The 25608-nt window shown below is 38.3% G+C and overlaps 3 protein-coding genes across 8 annotated transcripts in view; 2 read left to right on the top strand and 1 right to left on the bottom strand.

Annotated features, from left to right (window-relative positions):
* Positions 1-3476, top strand: part of Atos (atos homolog atossa) — a 65705-nt gene extending 62229 nt beyond the window's left edge. For all 6 annotated transcript variants that reach the window (XM_076775998.1, XM_076776000.1, XM_076775999.1 and 3 more), the window contains one exon: positions 171-3476. In XM_076775998.1, the coding sequence (XP_076632113.1) occupies positions 171-339 (169 nt within the window). In that variant the 3' untranslated portion in view covers positions 340-3476. The remainder of the gene's footprint in view (positions 1-170) is intronic.
* The window catches only part of LOC143347107 (protein CDV3 homolog), a 167911-nt gene that overhangs the window by 127463 nt on the left and 14840 nt on the right, over positions 1-25608 (top strand). The gene's annotated exons all lie outside the window — the stretch shown is intronic.
* Pdk (pyruvate dehydrogenase kinase) overlaps positions 5527-25608 on the bottom strand; it is a 30746-nt gene continuing 10664 nt past the window's right edge. The window contains exons 2-8 of the mRNA XM_076776012.1: positions 13876-14083; positions 13301-13485; positions 12769-12933; positions 10787-10962; positions 10000-10224; positions 9119-9342; positions 5527-8892 (exon numbers count right to left, since the gene is read on the bottom strand). Coding sequence (XP_076632127.1) covers positions 9154-9342; positions 10000-10224; positions 10787-10962; positions 12769-12933; positions 13301-13485; positions 13876-14083 — 1148 coding nt within the window. The 3' untranslated portion in view covers positions 5527-8892; positions 9119-9153. The remainder of the gene's footprint in view (positions 8893-9118; positions 9343-9999; positions 10225-10786; positions 10963-12768; positions 12934-13300; positions 13486-13875; positions 14084-25608) is intronic.

The raw sequence follows: 25608 nt of genomic DNA on the forward strand, positions 1-25608 counted from the left end.
TTACGCTTTGTTCGTCGTCCGTTTCCGCCGTTTAATCGTGCAACTAACACGTCCTACCCGTGCTTGATTAATTTTCACCGATCCTGTCGACGCTGCTGATCGCTCCGGATACGATTCGTAGAGGGTAGCGCGTTGCGCTTTGATATTAAAGTCTACCGTCTCCGTTTCAGATTTATGTCCGGCAAGTCGGGCCGTATTTACTTGCACACGGACATCCGTATGATCATTTGCCGCAAGTCCGACGTCGACACGGCGTCGGATTTCGGTTCAGAGCCGCCAAAGGAACTCAGGAGCTACATCCACGGCCCCACCAATCCGAAATTTTCGCCAAGGTGCTGAGCCGCGTGGCTCTTTCCGTGGGGTTGCTGCCAATCGCTCCGCTCGCCTAGTCCCCTTCACGCAGAGGTTTGATCGTGATCGGTCTTTGGCACAGATTTCTCGGGGAAAAATATCTATAAATCGTTCGTTTCTTTTTTCGCGCGGAGGACGGGGGAGAGGGGGGGAAAAGAGAAATGCTGTATCGCGTATATTTGACGGGTGTCCTCCGACTACGATTTCGAAGAAAAGGGCCATGAGCAGCAGCAGCAGCCGGGCGAAGAGCGGACGCAGAATTGGACGGATCGAGGAGAATCGATCGACGAAGGGTCTTTTCGGGCTTTGCAAGGGAAACTCGCCTTTATCCAAAAATGGTTGTGGGAAAAGGACTCGTCGGGAAACGCTTTGTTTCCGAGCGGAGCAGGCGCGGTTCGTAAGAAATGGAATTTGCGAACGATTTTTTGATGTAACGATACCGCGTTTAACAGGTAAATAGATTTTGGGAACGTTCGAATTTGATTTGATGGAAAATTTACGAGAAATATTCGTAGTTTAGAGTTAGAAAATATCGTTAAGCGTAATGGAGACGAGCTAGGAACGTGGTCGACGTCTGAATAAAACAAAGATAAAATAACGCGAACTGTTATTTATTTAAAATGAGAATCGATTGTTTGCTTTGACGTTCTTGGGTGCTTCTTTTTCAAAACATTTGTTATTCTCTTCTGCATTTTTCCAAGACTTCTACTTATCAGAAAATTTTCCCCTCCCACCTAACATTTTGTTCCTCGGGTTCCATCTTTAAAAGAAAAGTTCGCGTTACTTTGTGGCCAGTTTGCCCATCTGCGTTCCCTGTTCGTCTCTCCAATGTATTATCGTTCTAAAATACGAATATTTGCCAGGGGTTGTGTTTGAGAATAGAAAGGGGAGCATCGAGATCCGAAACATCGTTTCGTACACGAGCCGCTTGTCTTACTCTTTAGCTTCCATTTATTCGTTCTTTTTGTTTTGTTTCACGGTAATATTATTTATAATACGTGACACTCGGTGTCCGTTAGCTTCGCGAGTAATTTTTGAACAGTTGTCGCGAGGGAATCGTTTCGTTTAAATAAATTTGCGTTTGTCCGGAAAGTGACTTCGAAATGCATATGATATCGTTTGCGGGACGGTCCGCGATGCCGACGAAAGACGTCGTGTAAGTTCTTGTCTTTCAAATTTTTGAATTATACGTTTCCCGCCGCTCAGGGCCAACGGATTTATTCGCAAGCCAGAGGATCTCCTTGGAAGGCCGTCTTCTGGATTTATTGTTGTAAATATAAGTCACGTGTAAAGTGAAAAAATAAGAATTTTTTAAACGGGATGATAATGTCGTGTGTGTGTAGCACTCTACGTTTAAAGATGATAATGGAAAAAAAGGAAAAATCACAGAGAAGAAATAAACGATATACGAGCATTGAAAACGTCAAGAATCGGGTCTCTCGTTGACATTGAACGTCATCCTCGAGCTATTGTACAAAACAAACGAAAAAAAAAAGAGAAAAAAAAATGTGATCTAGAAAATCGTTTAAAAGTGTAATTTAAATAGATACCAATTTATCGATTTGTTGATATTTTCAGAAGAAAGAAAAGCGAAAGACGATCAAAGAACGTCGTTTATTTTATTAAAAAAAATACGTGTGTACGAGAAAACGAAGGGGAGACCGAGACAACGCTTTTCGCGTGTTACGTCAGTTTGCGATCAACGAGTGGCTGGATTACGCGACTTTTCCTCCACGAAGAATGCAGATGAAACAAAGAAAAAAAAAAAACAAAAAAAAGAGGAAAAAAAAAGAAAAAATCATTATTTACACGTATAAACAGAACACAATTTTGTGTCCGTAGCACTGTGATGAATATTTTGATAGACTATAAAGAGTAATTATTATAAAGTATCTATTTGAGTAGCGAATATGTCCTAGGTTTTAATTAATTAATAATTGTACTAATGTCGTACGAGGAATGTAACCGAGCGTAATTACTAACCGTAAAAAAATTATACACACACCTTTCGCAGACACAGAATGGGCGCTCATTTATTGTCTCCGTATCGAACGAACGGTTCGTTTCCTTTATTTTTCTACGGGTTTCGCGTGAACTTTGGTCGTGGCCAGAGAACGTTTCAGAGATCTCCGGTTCAGAACGAAACTCTTTTTCCACTCGTGTTCGCGCGAGGAACCCTCGAACTTCACGCGAGCCTCGTTAAAATCAAGAGAGCCGAATAAGAATTAGAAGTATCAAGAAGTTGATTTCCCGAGGGTTCGTTGTTGTAACTCGCGTCGAGTGAAACGGAGACGAGTACAGTCGTTGTTGGTTCGTGGACACACGACGGGGACGCGTAGACATTGGAGGCGCGATTTGTGATCTGTCGAAAGATATTTGTCTTTCTAACGAGATACGACGAAAAACGTTAACGAAGCGCGACAAGAGTTGCCGACGAGCGCGTTGCTCCGACTTGCGTCGATGGTTGTTTCGTCCGTTTCAGGCGTGAAATACACTAGCCGGTAGATGTCGAGAGAACAAGCTCCACGAGTTCGAAGAGAAGATAGGCGTGCGAACGAGCGCCCGCAAAGCGATCGTTCGCAGGCACGAATTAAAAAGCAGCTTCGACGTTGCGAGAAAAAAAAAAAAATTTTTTTTTTTGTAGTATGTGTATTGTACGGCAAGGAAATGTAGAGTGTGTAATCACTGCCATGCTGTATATACATTATAGCATAGGTCAACCGTTGGATAACAACTTAAGGGAATTTTAGCAATAGTTTTCTCCCCCCCCCCCCCCCCCCCCCCCCCTCGATCGAGGCAATGCCCCATTCGACCAGAAACAGGAAGCAAAAGCGGGGCCCGTTCGAAAAGAAAATCGTCTTAAATGCGTAAATCTCGCTTCCCGTTCAGATCCCTGGACGGCGTATCTTCTTTCGTTAACATTTATTTCCGTCTGTTCGTATCTATAGTCGAGTGTTAGCATACGTTTTGCCCGGAGAGCTTTAAATACCTTTCGTCGACGAGCGTATAGCAGGTTTTCTCGGATCTGAACGCTGAACGTGTCGCTCGGCGGCCGTGAAATCTCCCGCGACGCGTGCAACCTAATTTTCATACGACGATAAAAAGAGAGAGAGAAAAAAAACAATCGAGACGGACGCATCGTGCAATTGAATTGGCGTACCTTTTGGCAATTCGAGTAGGCGATATTGTATTTTTGGAATCCTACAATCGAACGACGATTAACTCGTATCCACGGATTAGGACGTGCTCTAAGAACTTTATTATTATTATTATTATTGTGATAAACTTTTAACGGTATACAAAGTCCGCGGTCAACCGGAAGTCGAACGCCCCGGTGCCAAAATTTTAGGATGGAAGGGAAAGGGCTTTTTGACGAAGGCTCGAGGGACAAAAACGAACGTTTCGAATCCGTGACGGTTTCTTTTAAACGATTTTTATTCCTCAAACGTTTTAATAAGTTTCCCGTTTTAACTGCTACCGCGTCGATTTCGAAAATTTTGTCCGTACACGTTTTAAAACAGCGAATCGAAGTCGTCGTACGATCCGACGACGGGACTTTGATTTGTTCTTTTTTTTTTTTTTTTATCGTTGCGCCGCTACTGCTTTCGAACTTTTTAATTCCGAATCAACGAATCGGCCGCAACCTGATTTGTAAATTGCCGGTCGATCGGTTAGCCCACGAGGATTCACGATGGCGGATCCTTCCGTTCGCCAGCCGATCGACGGGTCAATTCGAGTTTCACTTGTCAGTGCTAGTTATTAGAACGTTCTGTTGAGTCACCTGAGCACATTGAAACGAACGCCAGGTATGTATATAGGGTAGCGTTATTTTATAAACGAAAATTATTGTTATTGCTAAGACGTACTTTTTATTATTCGGTGAGCGAAGCGTGCGGTGAGAAATGGAGAGGAAACATTTGTGTCGAGCGGTTCACTTATGGTACGCATGGCCAAACGTAATAAAAGTACAGCAATGCATTACAAACGCCAGCGTGTGTATGACTTAATTCGTGTAAATTTTCACATGTTCCATCGAATCCCTTCGACCTAATTTCGCATGAAACCAGATTGATCCTTACAAACAGATGTATCCTTATTTAACGAGACAAAACATTCTTTTACATAAGAGTATCTTATTTAAATAGATAGCTAATAGTGTCCTTTTGAATTTTAGAATCTGATGATGGAAATGTAGCATTTCCATTGTTTCTATCATCTTTTAATGTCTACAGTTAGACGTTTAAGTCGGTGCACTTAAGGGGCCATTTTACTTTGTAGGCAAGAGAAACACATGTTTCTTTATGATTTTTTTTTGCGGGCTTTTAAAGAGCGATTAATTCCAGGTTTTGTGGATATATTTATTACATAATTAACTATATTTACGAATTTTTGCAACGCATAATATCTATTGATTACGCTGTTTTTGTTGATCGACGAACAACAGTTTTTACGAACCGCGCCCAAACAGGCTATCCGAAATCCAAAGACCAAGGATATTTCTTAATATAGATAAGTTTAGTTATAGCATGAACCAAGATATTTAAAAAAAAATAAAAAATGGCACAATGGTAGTTATTTTACGAGAAGGTACTGAATATTTTCATATATTCGGGTGCTTTTTGTTAATAAAAGAAAAAGTGTTGCACATATCGCAGTTATCTTAGTTGGTGTTACAGAGAGACCAGTTCTAAAGATACTGTATAAGTTTGATGTTGATATCTCGAATAGTTTTCATGTTATCGTCTACGCAGTACCGAAAAATTTCGAGAAAAACAGCTTTAAAGTTTCACGTTCAGTTGTTATACATGCGCGTGGTACATTTCAACAGGCTATAACTTCGTTAGTTTTCCGAATTTAAAGAACTAAAAGAAAACGCAAAACAAAAAATTCGATATTTAAATCCCACAAAGTAGAAAGGCCTCTTAACTTGTGTTTCCAATGTAATTAATATGCACACACGATTAATACAATGGTACGTTATTTCAACTTAGTATACGTTTGAAGATAATTAAGAACGTTTGCGTGAAATTAAGTAGTCTGGTTAGATAGACCAAAAAGTAGATCGAACTGTTTTTAATTCACCGAAGCTCGAATTACCATTTAGTTATTTAAATAAAATTTCTATAAATATTGATAGAGATCGTTGGGGATGTCGAATGAGTAGACAGTCGTGGCTATCGTGTAATATATTTATTAACAATTATCTTATAAGAGTTCGCTGGTGCTACGCACGCGAATATCTCTACAGTCTGTAATTACAGCTAAAAATTATCGCCTATACAAATAGTGCTCTGATTATTCTAAATATCTAAGATTATATACACGGGGAACGTACAGAAATTGTCGAAACGAATTTTGTACAGAACCGTCTCCAACATGGCGTCAGAGTCGGGCAAATATTATTCTCGAACAACGAATACAAATATTAGCTTTTGCTCGCGACTTGTCTTGATTATTGGTCGAAACGATTCGTCGATACATTTAATTTACAAACGAACTTACGAACAAATAGTACAGAGAAGGTATAGTTTACGAATCGATCGAAAACTTGCGTTCGTCATTCGCGAATACGATTTGCCCACATCACCGTACCGAGACCAGCCCTTCCAATTTATTCTTTTCCACGTCTTTCTCATTAGTAATCGTGCTCGTGCCCGAACGAAAAGAATCCTCGCGTAGATGACGCGTGTCATTACCTTTTATTCCTCGATATCCTACTTAAGGTTAGAGACTTAAAAAAATAATTCATCGTTCTAAGGCAGGTACGCGCGTTTTGCGTCGTTTTTACACTCGGTTGCAAACACGCGGAAAAACGGCAACGTTACTTCCGTTTTCAGACTTTGGAACGTCGATTCACAACGCCATTTTCCTGCCAACTGCACGCCGGACACCTTAGAATAGAAATGAATTCGTACGAAAGTATATCGGTTTGTTCACGTCTGTGTAAAAGAATTAACTGCGTAGAAATGTTTTCTTTCGTTCGGTTTAGTCTTATAAAAATTTCATTACAAACTGGGGGCGGAGGGGGGGTGGGGGCGTCGGAAGTGCTCGTTCAAGAGTCTGTCCGTTCACGGTACATATATACAATGTTCTCCAAGGAGCGGGCGAATAGTGTTACCAATAATTAATATTGTTCACTGCTCGGCCAATCTTGTCTGGCTCTCACTTCGTCGTTTCTGTAGCTCTCGCGCGTAAGTAATCCTTAAATTGTCGTCTCTTTACATCGTTACAATTTGCCTAGCTATTCAACTAAATTCGCGCGTTAGATCACAGTTCGCATCTCGCGTGCAGTTCGTTCTACGTACAATTTTATCCAAACCCCTCGAACGAACGCGAGGGAATGCCTTTTACGATTAATCGGACAACTGAAATGCCGATTTAATAAACGCATCGCCGTGAACAAGCGCGTATAAAAAATAAAGCTACGATTCTGTTTTTTACAAAGTGTCCGAACAAGTGCTAAAACATTGTTTCATTAAATGCCCGTTTAAAAGCATTTCGTATCTGAATCGTTCGAAACTATAAATCTATCGATCAGTTAATAACTTAGTTTTTTATCACGTCATAGCGGTCAAGCGAAAACAATTAATTTAGTAACCTAGGAAACTCTAAAAGCCAAGCTCGCCGAACCATTAGAATGTCCCAAAGAATATCGCACATTTTAGTCTTTTTATATTTCCTTCTTGGTTTTTCTCTTTTTTATGAATTATTTATTGAAACGATAGATTGCAAAACAGACCCGGGCACTTCTACAATAATGTTGTTTAAAATATTGTTTCGATTCAGCAAACCGAATATTGAATGTTCCTTAAATCCTAATATCTGTAAAATAGCATTCGTACGAAATCAAAAGTCCTTTAAACAAATTATGTATCGTTGGACACAATACAATCCGTTCTTACGTTAAAAACTACAAATTTTTAGCTACACGATCGGCGGAAAATTACTTTTCTTTTAATAAAATTTGTATATTAGACAAAGGATCATTGAATAGCGTTGGAAAATCAAAGAGCGTGGTCTCATACATTTCACTGCTAATATACAGGGTGTTCGGTTACCTCTGGGAAAAATTTTAATGGGAGATTCTAGAGGCCAAAATAAGACGAAAATCAAGAATATCAATTTTTTGAATGAGGCTTCCTTAAAAAGTTATTAAAAAATTAAATTAAAAAATTTCAAATCATTCTAAGAAAATTATTTTTGGTTGTAGGGGTCAATTACAATCATTTTCGGTAAACAGACATAGCCCCGAAATCCTACGCATTTTCGAGAAAAAAATTCAGAAAGGTGCCTAAATTTTTCGGTGAAAAAAAAAATTTCAAATCGTTCTGGAAAAATTATTTTTAGCTGTGGGGGTCAATTACAATAATTTTTGGTGAATACACGTACCCCTGAAATCCTACCCATTTTCGAGAAAAAAATTCGAGAGGGTATAAAATTTTTCGACAAAATTAAAAAATTTCGAATCGTTCTGAAAAAATTATTTTCGGTTGCAGGGTTTAATTACAATCATTTTTGGTCATTAGACATACCCCCGAAATCCTACCCATTTTTGAATAAAAAATTCAGTTCGAGCGAAACTTTAAACGTTAATAACTTTTTAACGAAGCCTCCATCAACAAATTAGTATCCTTTATTTTCGTCTTATTTTGGCCTCTAGAATCTCCTATTAAAATTTTTCCCAGGGTTAGCCGAACACCCTGTTCATATAATATGCGAGTACAGTACATATTAGAAATTAAAAAGTCCATAAAAATAAATCAGTCACAAATCGTGTGATTTGTTAACAACGACAAATCTTGTATATTTTACATTTGTTTCAATATGTACTGTCAAGACATTAACACTACAAGCTAAGGAGGTGCTAAGATAATAATAATATAATCATTAAGAAATCATTCAATTTAAAATAACGTGGAAAAGAACCTAATGGCATTCAAAAATACGTATACAGACATAGAACTGTCAGATTCTGTTCGTTATTCAATCTGAAATTCCTCAAATTCAAAGTTGATCGTACGTTTAAGCGAAGTTTTGATACTTTTACCCTATCATTGGAAAAGAAAGCTAAAACTCTATAATTAAAATTATAATTCACGTAGCGTATAGTCCAGACTTTAGATCACTCTTTCCGCAAAACGGCGCGTTTTTTGAGTCAGACATTGGACAATTATGGCGCGATGGAACGTAGATGTGCGTAGTTTCATAATAGTCGATAAATTTGAAGTTCTGAAATGCGTAATATTTTCTGGGGCACCTTAACGTGTCCTGGATGCTCCGACGTTTCAAGACTTTCGCTGTTGCGTCGACAACGCGACGATGAACAGAGCAACGAAGAAAACAGGGCGACCCAAAGTACGATTAAATTTCGGATATCCGATTACCATGTGATATGTAGAGTTGTACCACCATCGCGACCAGTCGTCTACGATTCTCTCGTGAAAAAATGCGAACTCGATTACGGAGGTCTCGATCGCAGATCGGCTCCTATTTCGTTAGGCTTTGCGACCCAAAAGTCGCCTGAGACTCTTTCCGAACCACCTAAACAGAGCCACAAGCAGTTGTCTGGATTAGCAATTTGTGATTCGTTCGTTTCGTCGATTATCGCTAGGTTCAGTTAAAGAACCATTCGTTAAACGATTCGATTCAGAGGGCAATTGAAAATATTTGACGCTGCACATCAAATCTCTAGAAGCAACAAGCAACGTCTCGAAAGGAAATACGTTACTCGCGAAACGAAGTGGGCAGGAGCTACGTATGTACTTACTTCCCTATTCTTTGGCCCGTAGAGATTAGATTTCGCTAGCAATTTCTAGCCTCGATTCCTCGCGGGAGCTTGTGCCTCTGCTCGTTGCTCATACGCAATTGCCTCGTCGCCATTCCACCCCCGCAATGGCTGCTCCAATCGGTGGTGGATACTTGGGTCCGATAGAACTTGGACGAAGTCTTGTTGAAGATTGGCAACAGCTCGTTGGCTTCGTTGGACAAAGCCTGATCGTTTAAAAACTTGCTTGATAAAGCTTGAAGAACGCAATTCTTAAGAGGGACGAGCTTATAATTGTGGTAATACATTTTAACAACTATAGGAGTACACTTGTTTCTCATCATTTGAAACATTCTATTTGTATCGTTGAACAAGTACCTCCACTTTTCTGGTCGAGAGAATCATATAAATTTGTTTGGTATCGCATTATTTGTAATGTATAGTATACAGGGTGAGCCACCTTTGCACCTCAAATATCTTTATTGTTTTTAAAGACACGTCAAATGTCTTGAGGACAAAATTGAATGGTACAAGTGGGCTCATACGATGCCAAAAATACTTTTTTTTCTATGTCATTTTAATTAAAGAAATGAAAGTCACCTTCACTTTTTTAAATGGGATCACCCTTTTTGAAACACTAATGATAGTCCCTTTCATTAGGAATTCAGTGATTATAATTATTCAAGGTCAAAATTAAGAATATTTTTGCCCTATCATCGTTCGTATATGTATTTAAAAATAACAAAGATATTTGGGGTGCAAATGTCAGATGACTCACCCTGTATATTATTAGCGGAAGCATTTAAATAATTTTTTATATTCGTTGAAAGCAATTTAATATTGAACGAATTTACATTGACGAATGAAAATAATACGACACTTGCCTTGAGATATACGATGGCGTCTGTACCATAACCGTCGCAGCTTTGAAGAACGAGGTCACCGTGGAAATATCTGGCGTACAATCGAGATACTGGAAGACCGTAACCGTATCCAGCTAGTGGAACGGTGTGAGGGTCGGTTATGCTTGGCCGAGGCGCTGTACTGTACATGTATTTAAACAAATGGTCCATTTGGGAACGCGGAATGCCACCACCTCTATCAGTCATCTGCAAGAATTATCTTAATAAAAGGATTTGCGTATTACTATCAACGGTTTACTAATTATCACTAAATAATAATCCATCAAATTCTTGGAAAAGAGATCTATGCAAAGCATTTTGGATTTGGAACGTAAATTCAGAAAATATTAGAAAAATAAGGGTCGTAATTAGATGGAATGGTAGAAGTCTCCATCGGTATTTTTCAATAGCCACATTATTGTGTTTGGACAACCTTGTGGGTGACGTAAGCAGCTTGCAAACGCACGTGGGTGTAGGATATCCGATGCATAGATATTGGATATCAATGCTGACGAAAGTTTGGATTCAATTACTACGGGGACAGACGATAATCAATATTATCGTGGTTATTCATAACTCGTATATCAAGTAACTGATTGTAAGAGAGACACGAAATAATCGATTTTCTTCCTTTGCATTTTTTTGGAACTTTAATAAGATTTGTTTCTTTGGTAGTTAAAAATGATGAATATCGATAGAATGTTTAGGTTTCCTTAAATAATAAAAAATGGACATTGTTATCGACCGATTGCGGAATCGTAATGTTTACCTTCACGCAAATGTCTTCTTTACCGCGTGACACGATGACCTCTATTGGCGGATAGTCCGACTCGGAGCTATGGTGTTCCATAACCGCTCGCATACTGTTCTTGAACAGTTCGAACAACATGTGGAACAAATGGCTCGGCACATAAACTATCCTAATGTGGCTACATCGTTCGAGTTCTGAAACGAACGAGATAGACAACGATGAGATAAACAGTTTCTTTCTTTTTATCGTAATATCGTTTTTGTAATTTTGTAAATGAGACTGAGATGCAAAAAGTTATCGTGGTGTCACGAACACGTATACTACTTGGAAGCAAGCTATTTCATCTTCCAAAAAAAAATTTAGACCACGCGATAATCTTTTTTCTCAACGGTGTACATTATTATTATATTTTATTTACGACTCGCGACTACGTATATCGAATTTCAAGAAATCCACGATCAGACATTTCTGTTTACACTGCTACTCAAAAGTGTGGAGCACCCTTCTTTTTTTATAATAATGAAAGTTTTATTACAGATACCTATTTACATATATAATTGACAATTTGTTTTGTATTAAAAGGACATTATTTAGGTATGTTATATGTTTACTAACTACTCTTTCTCGACGAAACATGAAATATCGATTTCAATCAGTTTATTGACTATCTATTCTGACGATCGATTATCCCAGTTTTGACTTCGACACTGTTTTACAAACTAGTACCAAGAGCCTTCCGTTATTAAATGACAATTTAGATCAACAAACAATGGCTTCTTCCAAGAAGTTCACGAAGATAAATTGTTAAAAATTTACAGTATATACAGAGTGTACAGCCACCCCTAGGAAATATTTTAATGAGAGATTCTAGAGGCCAAAATAAGACGAAAATCAAAAATATCAATTTCTTGACTGAGGCTTCGTTAAAAAGTTATTAAAAAATTAAATTTAAAAATTTCAAATCATTTTGAAAAAAATATATTCGGTTGCAGGGGTCGATTACAATCATTTTTGGTCATTACACATACCCTCGAAATTCTACGCACTTCCGAGAAAAAAATTCTTTACCAACAATACAATGTCTGACCCTGACATTCCAATTCCCTTGAAATTTCAAAAAGTTTCAAAACATTTTGGAAAAATTATTTTCGGTTGCGGGGTTCGATTACAATCATTTTTGATGAATAGACATACCCTCGAAATTCTACTTACTTTCGAGAAAAAAATTTGAGTAGGTCGAAAAATTTGTCGACAAAATTAAAATATTTCAAATCTTTCTGGAAAAATTATTTTCGGTTGTGGAGGTCAATTACAATAATTTTTGGTGAATAGACATACCCCTGAAATCCTATCCATTTTCGAGAAAAAAATTCGAGGGTATAAAATTTTTCGACAAAATTAAAAAATTTCGAATCGTTGTGGAAAAATTATTTTCGGATGCAGGTGTCAAATACAATCATTTTTGGTCATTAGACATACCCCCGAAATCCTACCCATTTTTGAGTAAAAAATTCAGTTCGGTCGGAACTTTAAATGTTAATAACTTTTTAACGAAGCCTCCATCAACAAATTGGTATTCTTGACTTTCGTCCTATTTTGGTCTCTAGAACCTCCCATTACAATTTTTCCCAGAGATGGCCGAACATCCTGTATATTAATGCCGAATGCGGGAGGCCATTTTAGAGTAGGCAGATTAAACAAAATGTGGTAATATAAAATCGTGATATAAAGAAGTGTGTCTGAAAATTACTTCGATTTGTTAATCACACGTAACAAATAAATGTCTAAAGACATGGTCGTCCTTAAGTTCACCAGCTATTTTCAAATGCATCGGTGGGAAAGGTGCTTTAAACTTTTAAGAGACAGGTGTCAATATTTCTGATCGTGGAATTAAAATAGTACACCGTGACAATGTTTCCCTATACCTACTACAGAAAATTGTTGATGTTATACTACTTACTAGCGATACATATAGTACAATCAACATTTTTCAAACTTGCCGTTATGTTGTTTGACTATCAGTTCCGGGCTAGCCAAATAATATTGATCGCACAACAACCTTGCTTTCTCGTAAGCGTCTTTCACGACGCTGATAACGTCACACGATGGGTCTATGGATCCCACGTGTCTGCTGTGCTCGTTTAGTTCGCTGCCAAACAGCAGGGCTGTAACAAAGAACGTTCCTCAGAATACGATGCAGATCCACAATGGCGAATCTGTGTTGGCAGTGATCCGTAACACAGTAATGATTCTTATTCATGACGTGTTCATTTTTCGTACAGCTGGTGGCGAGTTTCGACAACAGCGGATGTTTATGCACAGCAGATATCGTTGAACCTCGGAGTCGCCTTTATCTTCCGCCGACAGCCGTAGTCGGCAACCGAAGAGAAGGACAGCAAGCGAGATCGAACGAGAGAGAATAAACCACAGCCGATGAAAATGGATAGAAACGTTCAACTTACGAATCACGTATGGGGTCAGGTTTAAGAATCATTGCTGTACGTCGAGGTTGCACATTGAAATCGAACTTACTGTGTTGATTGATCAGCATTCGAATGGAAATTCGAGACATAAGGAATCTGTCCAAGAAATACTGAATGTTGTTCTCCGTTTGAGAGTCCACGTCGTGCGATTCTTTCAGTTCCAAGACACCCTGCGCCATCGTTTCCACGATATCCTTGTGTCTGTTCCGAATTTTGACCAACGCTTGGCAGAATCTGCGAGAAAGAACAGGAAGGATCGTTGTTAATCTCCTCTGATTGGAAAAATAATCATGAAAGGTATACATATAAGTGTTTTTGATGAGACCCTCTCTCCTTAATCTTTAACGCGACATGGGCTCTGAGATGGGCATAATCTCGAATAATAAACAAACGATATACAACTGTTCATAGGTTCCTGGCAGAAATGAAAAATTAAAGTTTCAATTACAAACAAAAATGTGACTGTTCGACCAAATGAAAATCTAACTCTGTTACTGTTACTGTTACTGTTACGATTCGATCCTCCTAGGGTGAATGGAAATGGTTTGTTTGCACGAACTGTTTGCGACGAGCGAATTCTAACGTGAATCGTTCAAGAGACTGTTTCTAACGTTGAAGACTCACTTGTCTAAAGTGGTCTCGTTGACTTCAACCTTCTCGAAGAGCACGATATCCTCGAACGAAGTGGCGTATAAATTATTAACTATACCCACACTAGGCATTCGCAGTAAGTTGTCCGGTAGCAGGTGGATCTCCTTCATAATATTGGCCAGCCGGACTGGCAGCTCCTTCCTTAAGAATATAAAAGACTTCCTTTCGCAAGCACTTAGTCCTGAAACATAAAAGGTTTCCTATAACTACGATTGACCACGCAAGTGCGGGGGGAAACGCAATTTTATTCAAACGTACTATAGTAAACGCGTCCTTGTGACAAATAGAAAACTATGATCTTGATCGAAGCGTATCGTTCGTTCTTATTCTTGAAAAGATAAGGTATCATCAAATATATTTAAAAGAAACGGAAATATCTCAGCGAAGAGTGTTACATAATTTTATAATTTCAAAGATAAAGAAGTACAAATAGATATCATCCGTTGCAATAAAAGTTACGTTGAACATTTTGTACAGGGTGTTTGGCCACGCCTGGGAAAAATTTTAATGGGGCATTCTAGAGGCCAAAGTTATTAACAATTAAATTCGAAAATTTCAAATCGTTCTGGAAAAATTATTTTTGGTTGCAGGGGTCAATTATAAGCATTTTTGGTGGATAGACATATCCCTGAATTCCTACCCACTTTCGAGAAAAAAAATCGGATAGGTGTTGAAATTTTTTGGCAGAAAAAAAATTTTTCAAATCGTTTTAAAAAAATTATTTTCGGTTGCAAAAGTCGATCGCAATCATTTTTGGTCATTACACATACCCCCGAAATCCTACTCAGTTTCGAGAAAAAAATTCCTTACCGAAAATATAATTTCTGGCCAGAAATGTCTGCCCAAATTTTCATGCGAATCTTTAAAACGTCATAACTTCTGAACGGATTGGACGATTTTAATGTTTAAAAAAGCAAACTACGCGTATTTTGGTGGAGAATATGTACAAACTGCAAAAATATTCGAAAAGTTGATCCTTGACCCAGCAAAATGAGAAAAACCCAATAAAAATGGTCCAATTTTCAAACAGCCATAACTCCTACAATAGTGAATATATTTCAATGAAACTTTTTTCTGAAGTAGAGCTCATGAGTACCTACAAAAAAGTATTACACAAGTTTTCTGTAGGGCGTCAAATAAAATTACTAAAAATCAAAAACAAATTTTTGAGAAAAATCGACGGGGTAGGTGCCTAAATTTTTCGTCGAAAAAAAAAATTTCAAATCGTTCTAAAAAAAATATTTTTGACTGTAGGGGTCAATTACAATCATTTTTGGTGAAGAGTCATATCGCCGAAATCCTACTCATTTCCTAGAAAAAAATTCGAGAAGGTGTAAAATTTTTTGACAAAATTAAAAAATTTCAAATCGTTTAAAAAAAATTATTTTCGGTTGCAAGAGTCGATCGCAATCATTTTTGGTCATTACACATACCCCCGAAATCCTACCCATTTTTGAGTAAAAAATTCAATTCGAGCGGAACTTTAAACGTTAATAACTTTTTAACGAAATCTCCATCAACAAATTAGTATTCTTGATTTTCCTCTTATTTTGGCCTCTAGAATCCCTTATTAAAATTTTTCCCAGGGGTGGCCGAACACCCTGTATATAAAATATATTTAAAATTGTAATTGAAATATAATATTGAAATTAGTATCGTAAAATTATTTAAGATTAAAATTAAAATTACAACAGTTAATAATTTTTCTTCTTTTACGTAAATATTTCCCATGCATTCTGTTTCGCTTCGTACTTTGTTCCTCTTTGTGAAACTGATGTGAATCTATATATGTAACATTCCACGCGAAAAATTTTGTTTTACTTCCCTTACTTCTATTTTACCAAAGAAGATGTAAAAACAATATACGGTACGCTTGGATGAAGTTTCTTTAATATTTTATCTAAATTGAACAGCAGTTCGAACTACTGCACTATATCTTCGCAATTTCTTTTTTACGATCGCGGACTCAAGAGCAACAACGCAACGTTATCTCTCGTGCTTGGTATTTCTTTCCACCAGAAAGTAAACATATTTACCAAGAGGGTATTGCACGGGGAAAAATGCGATAACGATCCGAACGATCTTATCGCGACGATTTACGCTCTTAGTAGTCTCGACAATGTTTTGATGACTCGAGGTGACGCTGGAACGTCAAATTTCGCAAACAACATCGATTACGCAAACTTTCTGCTCCGTTAAAAAGAGCAGAACGAATTTACGGAAAAAAACAACTTTTTCCCCGACGAGCGTCGATGGCGATTATCTCGGAATACGTTTCTGCGAATCGCGCCATGTTTTGATTCGATCGTTCCAGAAGAGCCTTCGGACGTTACGATTTCTGTTTTTCGTTTCTATTTTTACTTTTAAAAAATCGTCGGGCGACGTAAATACGTCCTCCGTTCGAACGACACGTATTTCTCATTGCTCGATTCAATTGAAGAAGAATAGACTCCCACTTTCGACAGGCGTTTATTTCATTATTTCTCATAGTTTGTTCATGGACGTTGGCAAACTAGGTCACGCATGAGCCTTCGCCGTGTACGTGCACGACATCCGTTCTCCGTTTCCTCGCCATCGTTTGCGTCTGGAACGCATCGTTTGGGGGGCATAGCCCTGACTGTATAGATTGATACCGCTTTATCAATCCTCCGAAGCACGGTCGTCGCTATAGTTACTGGCGCCCCGATAAAACTTTCAATTTGGCACCCTCAACATATACAGAATGACCCATTTAACCATCGCGTCAATAACCGTGTACTGGGATAGCCTTTGTCATATTTCATTAAAAAATTTATACAGTGAAAACTTGTTCAGGGGGATATCATGATGTAATGGAAGCAGGTTCTTCTTTAATACAAAAGACAGTTTTTGAAAAAGAACTTATACAGAGTATTTGATCAACACTGGGAAAAATTTTAATGGGAGATTCTAGAGGCCAAAATAAGATGACAATCAAGAATACCCATTTGTTGATGGAGGCTTCGTTAAAAAGTTATTAACATTTAAAGTTCCGTCGGTACTGAATTTTTTTCTCGAAAATGCGCAAGATTTCAGGGCTATGTCTATTCACCAAAAATTATTGTAATTGACCCCTGCAACTGAAAATAATTTTTCCAAAACGATTTGAAATTTTTTTTTTCCGTCGAAAAATTTCACACCTCGAATTTTTTTCTAGAAAGTGGGTAGGATTTCGGGGGTATGTCTATTCACCAAAAATTATTGCAATTGACCCCTGCAATCGAAAATGATTTTTCCAGAACGATTTAAAATTTTTAAATTCAATTGTTAATAACTTTCTAAATACTCTATTACTAACTTTAGATGAGTTTGGAAATTGAATGAATCGTGCCACTTTTGTTGCAATCTTCTAATAAAACTAAGAGGTTGTCATTATAGATAATTTAATCTTGTTGTAAAGCTAACGACATGCCACAATAAGATCGTAGACTAAATATGATTTATCACAAGTGCGCAATGCAGTATTAAACATCGTAGTTTTGTTGATCCAATAGTCATAGTTCGTTAATTGTAATCTGATTAATGATCTACGATAATATACGCTGATTGTACGGCTTAACGAGTTCCGATTATGATCGTACGGTAATCGCATAGTAATTTCTAGACAATTATCCCGTAATTACATGGTAAATTACATAAGAATTATTCCCTAATTACATAGTTAATATGTAATGATGACATGTTAGGCGTAATCGTAAATTGATTAGATTATTTTGTCCCAATCCTTACGATAACTTATAAAATTCATTTTCATTGGGATCGTAACATTTTGTTACATAACAATATTATCACGTAAATTACGGTCAAGCCATGGCAGAATTTTTTTCACTTTATTTTCCTTGCTACTACTAATATCCGACCTCCCGTCAACAGGTCTCCACTGGCCTCTGCTGACCGCTGCTGACCAATCCTGGAATTTCTGACAACGTATAACGATTACTACTGACGTCTGCCAGCTTCTGCTGGCCTCTGCTGACCGCTGCTGACCACTCCTGTTACTTCTGACAACGTATAACGATTACGACTGGCTACTGTTAGCCTCTCCCAGCCTCTGCTGGCCTCTGCTGACCACCGCTTATATTTCTGACAACGTATAACGATTACTACTGACTTCTGCCTGCCTCCGCTGGACTCTGCTGACCGCTACTGACCACTCCTGATACTTCTGACAACGTATAACGATTACAACTTGCTACTGCCTGCCCCTGCTGGACTCTGCTTGCCACTGCTTGCCACTGCTAGCCTCTGCTGACCACAGCTGACCACCCCTGATGCTTCCGACAACGTATAACGATTACTACTTGTTACTGCTTGCCCCTGCTGGACTCTACTTGTCTCTGCATGCCTCTGCTGGCCTCCGTTGGCCTCTGCTGACCGCTGCTGACCACTGCTGACCACCGGTTATATTTCTGGCAACGTACAACGATTACTACTGGCTACTGCCAGCCTCTGCTGACCTCTGCCAGCATCTCCCGACCTAAGCTGGCCTCTGCCAACATCTCCCGACGTCAGCTGACCATCGCTGACCACTGCTGACCGTTGTTGACAACTTGTGACACGATGTAATATAATATAATATGTTTATATGTATTAAAGTTTTGTATAATGTAAATCTATGGCAATAAATGATATAATTTCAAAGTATTCAATGTGTTCTCATCATTTTTTACCGTCCTTTTCCTCTCCAAATCATTCTTTTACCTATAAGATGCGTACCACCTTCTTCGCAAGTTCACCAGCATTTTAGAAATGTTCCGAGAACTTTGGAAATCCGAATTTGACCTTGACCTTGGCCCAGTTTCGAAAGTGGGTCAAGGCCATTCGAATCTTAGAAAAATTCCGGGCAGTTTGAGAATCTGGATTTGGCCTTGACCCAATTTCGAAAGTGGGTCAAGGCCATTCGAATCTTAGAAAAATTCTGGGCACTTTGGAAATCCGGATTTGGCCTTGACCCAATTTCGAAAGTAGGTCAAGGCCATTCGAAATTTTAGAAATCTTCGGGCCAACTTGGAAATCCGGATGGCCTTGACCCAATTTCGAAAGTAGGTCAAGGCCATTCGAAATTTTAGAAATCTTCGGGCCAACTTGGAAATCCGGATGGCCTTGACCCAATTTCGAAAGTAGGTCAAGGCCATCGAATCTTAGAAAAATTCCGGGCGCTTTGGGAGTCAGGATTTGGCCTTGACCCAGTTTCGAAAGTGGGTCGAGGTCACCGGCATTTCAGAAAACGCTCCGGGCACTTTGGAATTCCAGTTTTAAGTAGAGAAACGGTTTCTTATAACTAAGGGAATAATGGGGAGAGGAAAAGAAAGGTAAAAGTGATGAGAACACATAGAATTCTTTGAAATTATATCATTTATTGCAATAGATTTACATTATACAACACTTTAATACGTATAAACGGTCAGCGATAGTCAGCGTTGGTCAGCTGACATCGGGAGATGTTGACAGAGGTCAGCAGAGGGTGGCAGGAGTCGTAGTAATCGTTGTACGTTGTCAGAAATATAAGCGATGGTCAGCAGAGTCCAGCAGAGGCAAGCAGTAATCAGGAGCAGTCAGTAACAGTCGCTGCATGGTGTCAAAAGTTGTCGGGAGTTCTGTACTTTTGTCAGCACTGGTCATCAGAGGTCATCAGAGGCAAATAGAAACCAGGAGTAATTTGCAAAGTTCAGTAATGAACTCTAGGAAAGGCAAGTAAAAATACCTGGACAGTCGAGATTCCGAATCGTGTGCCGTTGACGTGAGGTCGGATTTCAGTTGTTCAAGAGCGAGAAGGCAAATGTGAGCCTGCATCTCTTAACTCCCATGAGACGTGTCCACGGTGCACTCGGCGCTTCGTCTGGCATCTCTGGTTTATACCAGATCACGCGTATGTACGTGAGCTTGTAGTGTTTCGGAATGTCGACAAAGGTAAACTGACTGCTCTCCTCCAAGAGTCTCAGCTGTACACATGTATGTCTGGTGTGGCAAGAATCGGTGTCGTAAGGAATCATTCGGATAATCAGATGCGTCGAGCACGCGTCGAGTAAGTGCGAAGTATCGAGGGTGAATTTAATAAACTATTATACCTGAGTCACGAGTGTATTCATTGTGGTGATCCTTAAACACAACCCAATCAACACCTCAACACGTGTCCCAGAAATGTTACATTACCAAACGCTGAACCATTAGCAGTCGCATAAATAATATCTTTGACGTCACTTTTGCCTATTCCCTTAATTGTCTTAAATTCACTAATAAATCAAAAAATTTGTATTCGTTATCCGTGAATAAAAGTTAACCTTAACGTCTTAAAATTAGCGTGGTCGTGTAAAATCGTCGATACGTTTTCACGGTTACGGAAATACGTTGCACGAGGAACAGAAACGTGCGGAGAGGGAATATACGTAGATGCATTGAAACGAACAGAATCGTCGAACGAACACGCAAAGGCAATGAATTGCTAAAAACATTCTGTTTTTGTCGAACCTCTCTTCCTTATTCCGTGTACAATCGTCGACGGTTTCTCATTCGTTAGATATATCCTTGTGACAATTTTAGAATACGGGAAAAGTGTTGGGAATAATTCATTAGAGCCGCTGTAACATTTGTTCGACGGAGCAACGATTTTGATCGATCGAAAACGGTTTCGTCGAACACGAACGGTATTTTTACGTCGTCAATTTTTCCAGAGGGCAGGCCTGCACTTTCTGTAACAAGATAAACCGGTGGAGCAGCTGATTCGCTGCCAAGTGCAAATCGGTAACCCAATGATAAATTGCCGTGAAATTGCACACTGACTTTATCCGCGCCACGCAGACTGAAGGGAATGGAGGTCTTTCGCGCGTAAACGATTTTCCAACGATGAAAGCCTCGATCAGGGGCTAGGTTATCCGCAGCTGAGATCTTCGTTAAGTCACGTATTCGTTCGATACAGAATTCGGTAAATTTTATTCGCGAATCCTCTGCATATATTCATCGTTCGTTTCATTTGATCTTTTAGGTCGAGTTATTGAAACATCGAAGCGTCGGAGGTTTTATGACATTACTGCAACTAACATTACGATTCTATAATTAAGATTATAATTTATTCAGTGGTATGAGTATAATGACGCGCTAATTTAGCATGGGATGATTCAACGATAACGACGAGGTCAAGCGTGGATGTGCGTAAACTTTTGCATCCGAAGAACAAATATCACGGAGAAATACAATTGCTTTCGTTATTAACAGTTATTACTTTACAAATTAATGTTTTGAAATGCATAATATTTTCACCCTATTCACCCCCTGATACTTTCTATTGCACAGCAATTTCTAATAAATTCTTCGATTCATTCGTGTTAAGTTTTAACTGAACTTTATTAAACTCTTAATAATACAACAAAAAAAAACAAATTATATTTCTGATTGTACATATTACGATATAACGATAAATTAAACTTAAACATTTTCAAGTTTTCTGTAACTGCGCGCATTATTTTTTTTTAAGCGTCTTGTTAGCGTCTGTTCTTTTCTTTTTTTATCACCGTTGCCAACCCACTTTTAATAACTACCAAATTCTAACAGTTCGAATAAAATTTTGCTCATTTCTGGTTCGAAGGAACCTAGTTCAAATATTTTCAACCGCCATATCAGTGACTACAATGCGTATTATCAGACAAACAGTGGCCCAAGGTAATGGATCAACAAATTGTAATTTATATTACATACGCAGTGGGTACGTTCTCAAAATCATGTTAATAAGAATTAACGCGTGTATCGTACATTGAATAACAAGCTTTGACTATACTCTAAATCGATTTAACTTTATTTTATACTTTTGCATCGCGGAAGTACCACCCGATAGACGTTTCTTTCGAGAATGATATTAATATCTTATCGACGGATGACGTCGCGCGTAGTAAAACAGAATACTGTCACCTGTTACGGAAGACAACAAAGTGCATCAAATAGTCTGTCACGTGCAAGAAGCGACGCTCGTGCATTTTCTGCTTAAGTTGCCGCAAAGATTTCAATGCAAAACAGCATTACGTATTTGCGCACTACGAATTAAAATAGGATTTATTTACTTATTCTATCCCGAACAATTTTAGGAACATTCCTAGCAAACGGACTGTTTATCGATCGGGCTCAGTTATACGTCATTCGATTCGCCTAATTCAGTACATTACTAATGTGCATTTCATTTTTTGCGGAAATTCGTTATTTTCGTTTGAATTTGTCGGAAAGTTGCAATTAAGAAATAGAGTCACTGTGTTCATGGTATAAATTTTAACGAGAGATTCTAGAAGCCAAAATAAAACGAAAATCAAGAATACCAATTTCTTGATGGAGGCTTCGTTAAAAAGTTATTAACAATTAAATTCAAAAATTTCAAATCGTTCCGGAAAAATTAGTTTCGGTTGCAGGGGTCAATTACAATCATTTTTGGTCATTAGACATAACCTCGAAATCCTACCCACTTTCGAGAAAAAAATTCAAATAGGCGGACAAATTTTTCAATGAAATTAAAAAATTTCAAATCGTCCTAAAAAAATTATTTTCGTTTACGGAGGTCAATCACAATCCTTTTTGGTCATTACACATACCCTCGAAATCCTACGCACTTTCGAGAAAAAAATTCCTTACTGAAAATCTAATTAGGTGCCTAAATTTTTCGATGAAAAAAAATTTCAAATCGTTGTGGAAAAATTATTTTCGGTTGCGGGGGTCAATTACAATCATTTTTTATCATTAGACATACCCTAGAAATCCTACCCGTTTTCTAGAAACAAATTCGAGAAGGTATAAAATTTTTCGACAAAATTAAAAAATTTCAAATCGTTCTGGAAAAATTATTTTCGGTTGCGGGGGTCAATTACAATCATTTTTAGTGAATAGACATACCCCCGAAATCCTACTCACTTTCTAGAAAAAAATTCGAGAAGGTATAAAATTTTTCGACAAAATTAAAAAATTTCAAATCGTTCTGGAAAAATTATTTTCGGTTGCGGGGGTCAATTACAATCATTTTTAGTGAATAGACATACCCCCGAAATCCTGCGCATTTTCGAGAAAAAAATTCAGTACAGGTGAAACTTTAAACGTTAATAACTTTTTAACGAAGCCTCAATCAACAAATTAGTATTCTTGATTTTCGTCTTATTTTGGCCTCTAGAATCCCCCATTAAAATTTTTCCCAGGGGTGGCCGATAACATACCAAATATGAGGTTTTCCTAATAAACTACTGCCGAGACATAAATATGACCTTTCTTTGATTGAATATTTTCAAAAATTCAAAATATAATTCTTGAAGAGAACTGTTTGTAACCATTTTTTCCCCGTTTGTAGATTCGAGGAGCCGTAAAATGTTGAGGAACGCAGCAACTTGAAAAGGTCAAATTTTGACCGATACTTTTGCCCTGCTAATAAGAGGCGAGAAAGCAAGATTACGACACGGCTGTGGCGAAGCCTCGAAGAAGTCGACGCACTGTTGTCACGATGTTGCGAAATCAGGTCGACGCGTATTTTAGATCTTTCGTGAAACGAGAAAAGAAAACACTTCCTACGCGATAAGATACGTCGTGACGCGAAACGATACGATTATTTACGTATTCGCGACGGCCGAGCCTCCCGGCCTTTGGACTTTAACCGTCTGTATATATATGCACACATAATCAGCGACGTATTCCCGTCCACTATACCAAAATAGTTTTTTATTTCAAGGTGCACGATCCGCGGCGACGATCGACCAAATTGGAAATTCGGGGAACGCATCCTGCTCCGTTCGATGGCGCTAAAATTGTTTGCGGCCAGTTCTTATCGTAGGTCGTGTAAAACAGAATTCGGCACCAAATCGATAACTTTAATTTATGTCTGAAGTACAATTCACACCTCAACAACGCTGACTCACTGCATTCGGACGGAAACGTAAAAATCCATTTGGTTGACAATGCATATTATTATTGCTAAATATACTAGATCCATTGTGCGAAGTGTTCTGAGTCAGACCTGATAATGAATGCTTTTCTTAGGCGTGACAAAGTACGTAGATAGTTTTTACACTAGGATAATTAAGATTACAAATATCACCAAACGCACCGTTTCCTTACTGGTAAGATAAATTTTTGCAAACTGACAATCGCAATAAACGTTCGAATGTGAATGCAACCGATAAAAACAACCGTATTATTATAGAAAACACTTGGTCTACGATCACCGATTGTTAGTTTCGTTATCGATGTTGCTTCTTCGAATTGCCAATTATTAAGCGTAGAATTACTCCGACTGGGAAGCTCGTCGAGTTTTATACAAGACGTCCTTGTTCAGCAAATAAAATTTTAATTAACAAGCCGCAACGATCACGCGACACGGCAATAATAAATTTCAACATGACGATATGAACGTTAAAAAAGAAACAGAAATATTATACTTGCTCTTCGAAGCAAGTAATAGCAAATAACATGTTATTCGTACAGAAGCGCGTGACGTTAATCTTCTGTGATTTTACTTCTGTTTGATGGTGAAGAGCTCGACCCATATTTTTCGCGTTATTGAAAATAATTAGTGCATTGTATAGAAGACGACAGAGACGCAAAATTGCGAATAAAGCTTGACCCATTGAAGCAAGAATTATTCTGTTGCTTTTGGAAAAGAATTGTACCTATATACGATGAAGATTGAAAAGTAAATTTAAATAAAAATGGCCTTCCAACTGTGTTCATCCAGGAATGATAAATCTGAAGTAATAGCTGCTATAAACAGTTTGTTTGGTTATTGTAAGAATAAGAAGATAAGAACATGTAATCAAACTTTAAAAGTGTATACAATATGACCTTTACATTACAATGGAATCTCCCTTATCAGTTATATGAACGTTATTATGTGAACAGTATGTTTCCTATTAGAATACTGTATGTAAATATAGACAAAGTGTCTATTTCGTAACGTAACAGTAATCGATCTTGAACCTTGCTGATTCATCATGTTGTATAATAAAGTTGATATCGCGGTGCACCTCTTGTACTCGCCAACAGAGGGACACGTTCAATCTGTACCTCTCTCACAAGTGCTCAACCGACCATCCGTTCCTACATACACACGTCTCAATCGACTATCGAATGCCTGCTGATGTTCCTTTACTACTTTTCTTTTCTCCTACTATCTCACTCGTTCTATCTTCCAACAGTAAGTCGCCACAACAATATTATCTCTGGTAGAGCTTGAAAAACAACACGTCAGACCCAAGTAACTCTCGTTATTAACGAAACAATAATCTCAATTTCCACGATCAGAAACATATTTGCAAGATTTCTGCAGGAACTGCAGAAAACAAGTTTCATTGTAGATAATTGTGTTTAGCGAGACGAAGGATAATTCCATATTACATAAGAACCGAGCAATAAGTGCTCGCAAAGTGCCGTGTAAGAGAATCTTTAACACCGTAATTATCGTCGATTATCATCGACATCAAACAAACGTGATAAAGAGTATGTTTCGTGTCTGCAACGGAAGATGGACGGAATTGAAACTTGAAAAGCCAACGCTTCGAGAAGGCGTGACGGCCTAGAAAATGAGTTTCCGGACCGGAAGGTCGAGAATCAAAGAACGAGGGCAAATGCATTGATCGATCCCACGGGAATCTCGAACGAGCACAGAGAAGAGGACCGGACCACCAAGGCGTTGGATTTTCTAAAATGAGAAAAGCTACGAGGGACCATAAACAC

This window comes from Colletes latitarsis, chromosome 10, assembly GCF_051014445.1.
Source record: "Colletes latitarsis isolate SP2378_abdomen chromosome 10, iyColLati1, whole genome shotgun sequence".
NCBI lineage: Eukaryota > Metazoa > Arthropoda > Insecta > Hymenoptera > Colletidae > Colletes > Colletes latitarsis.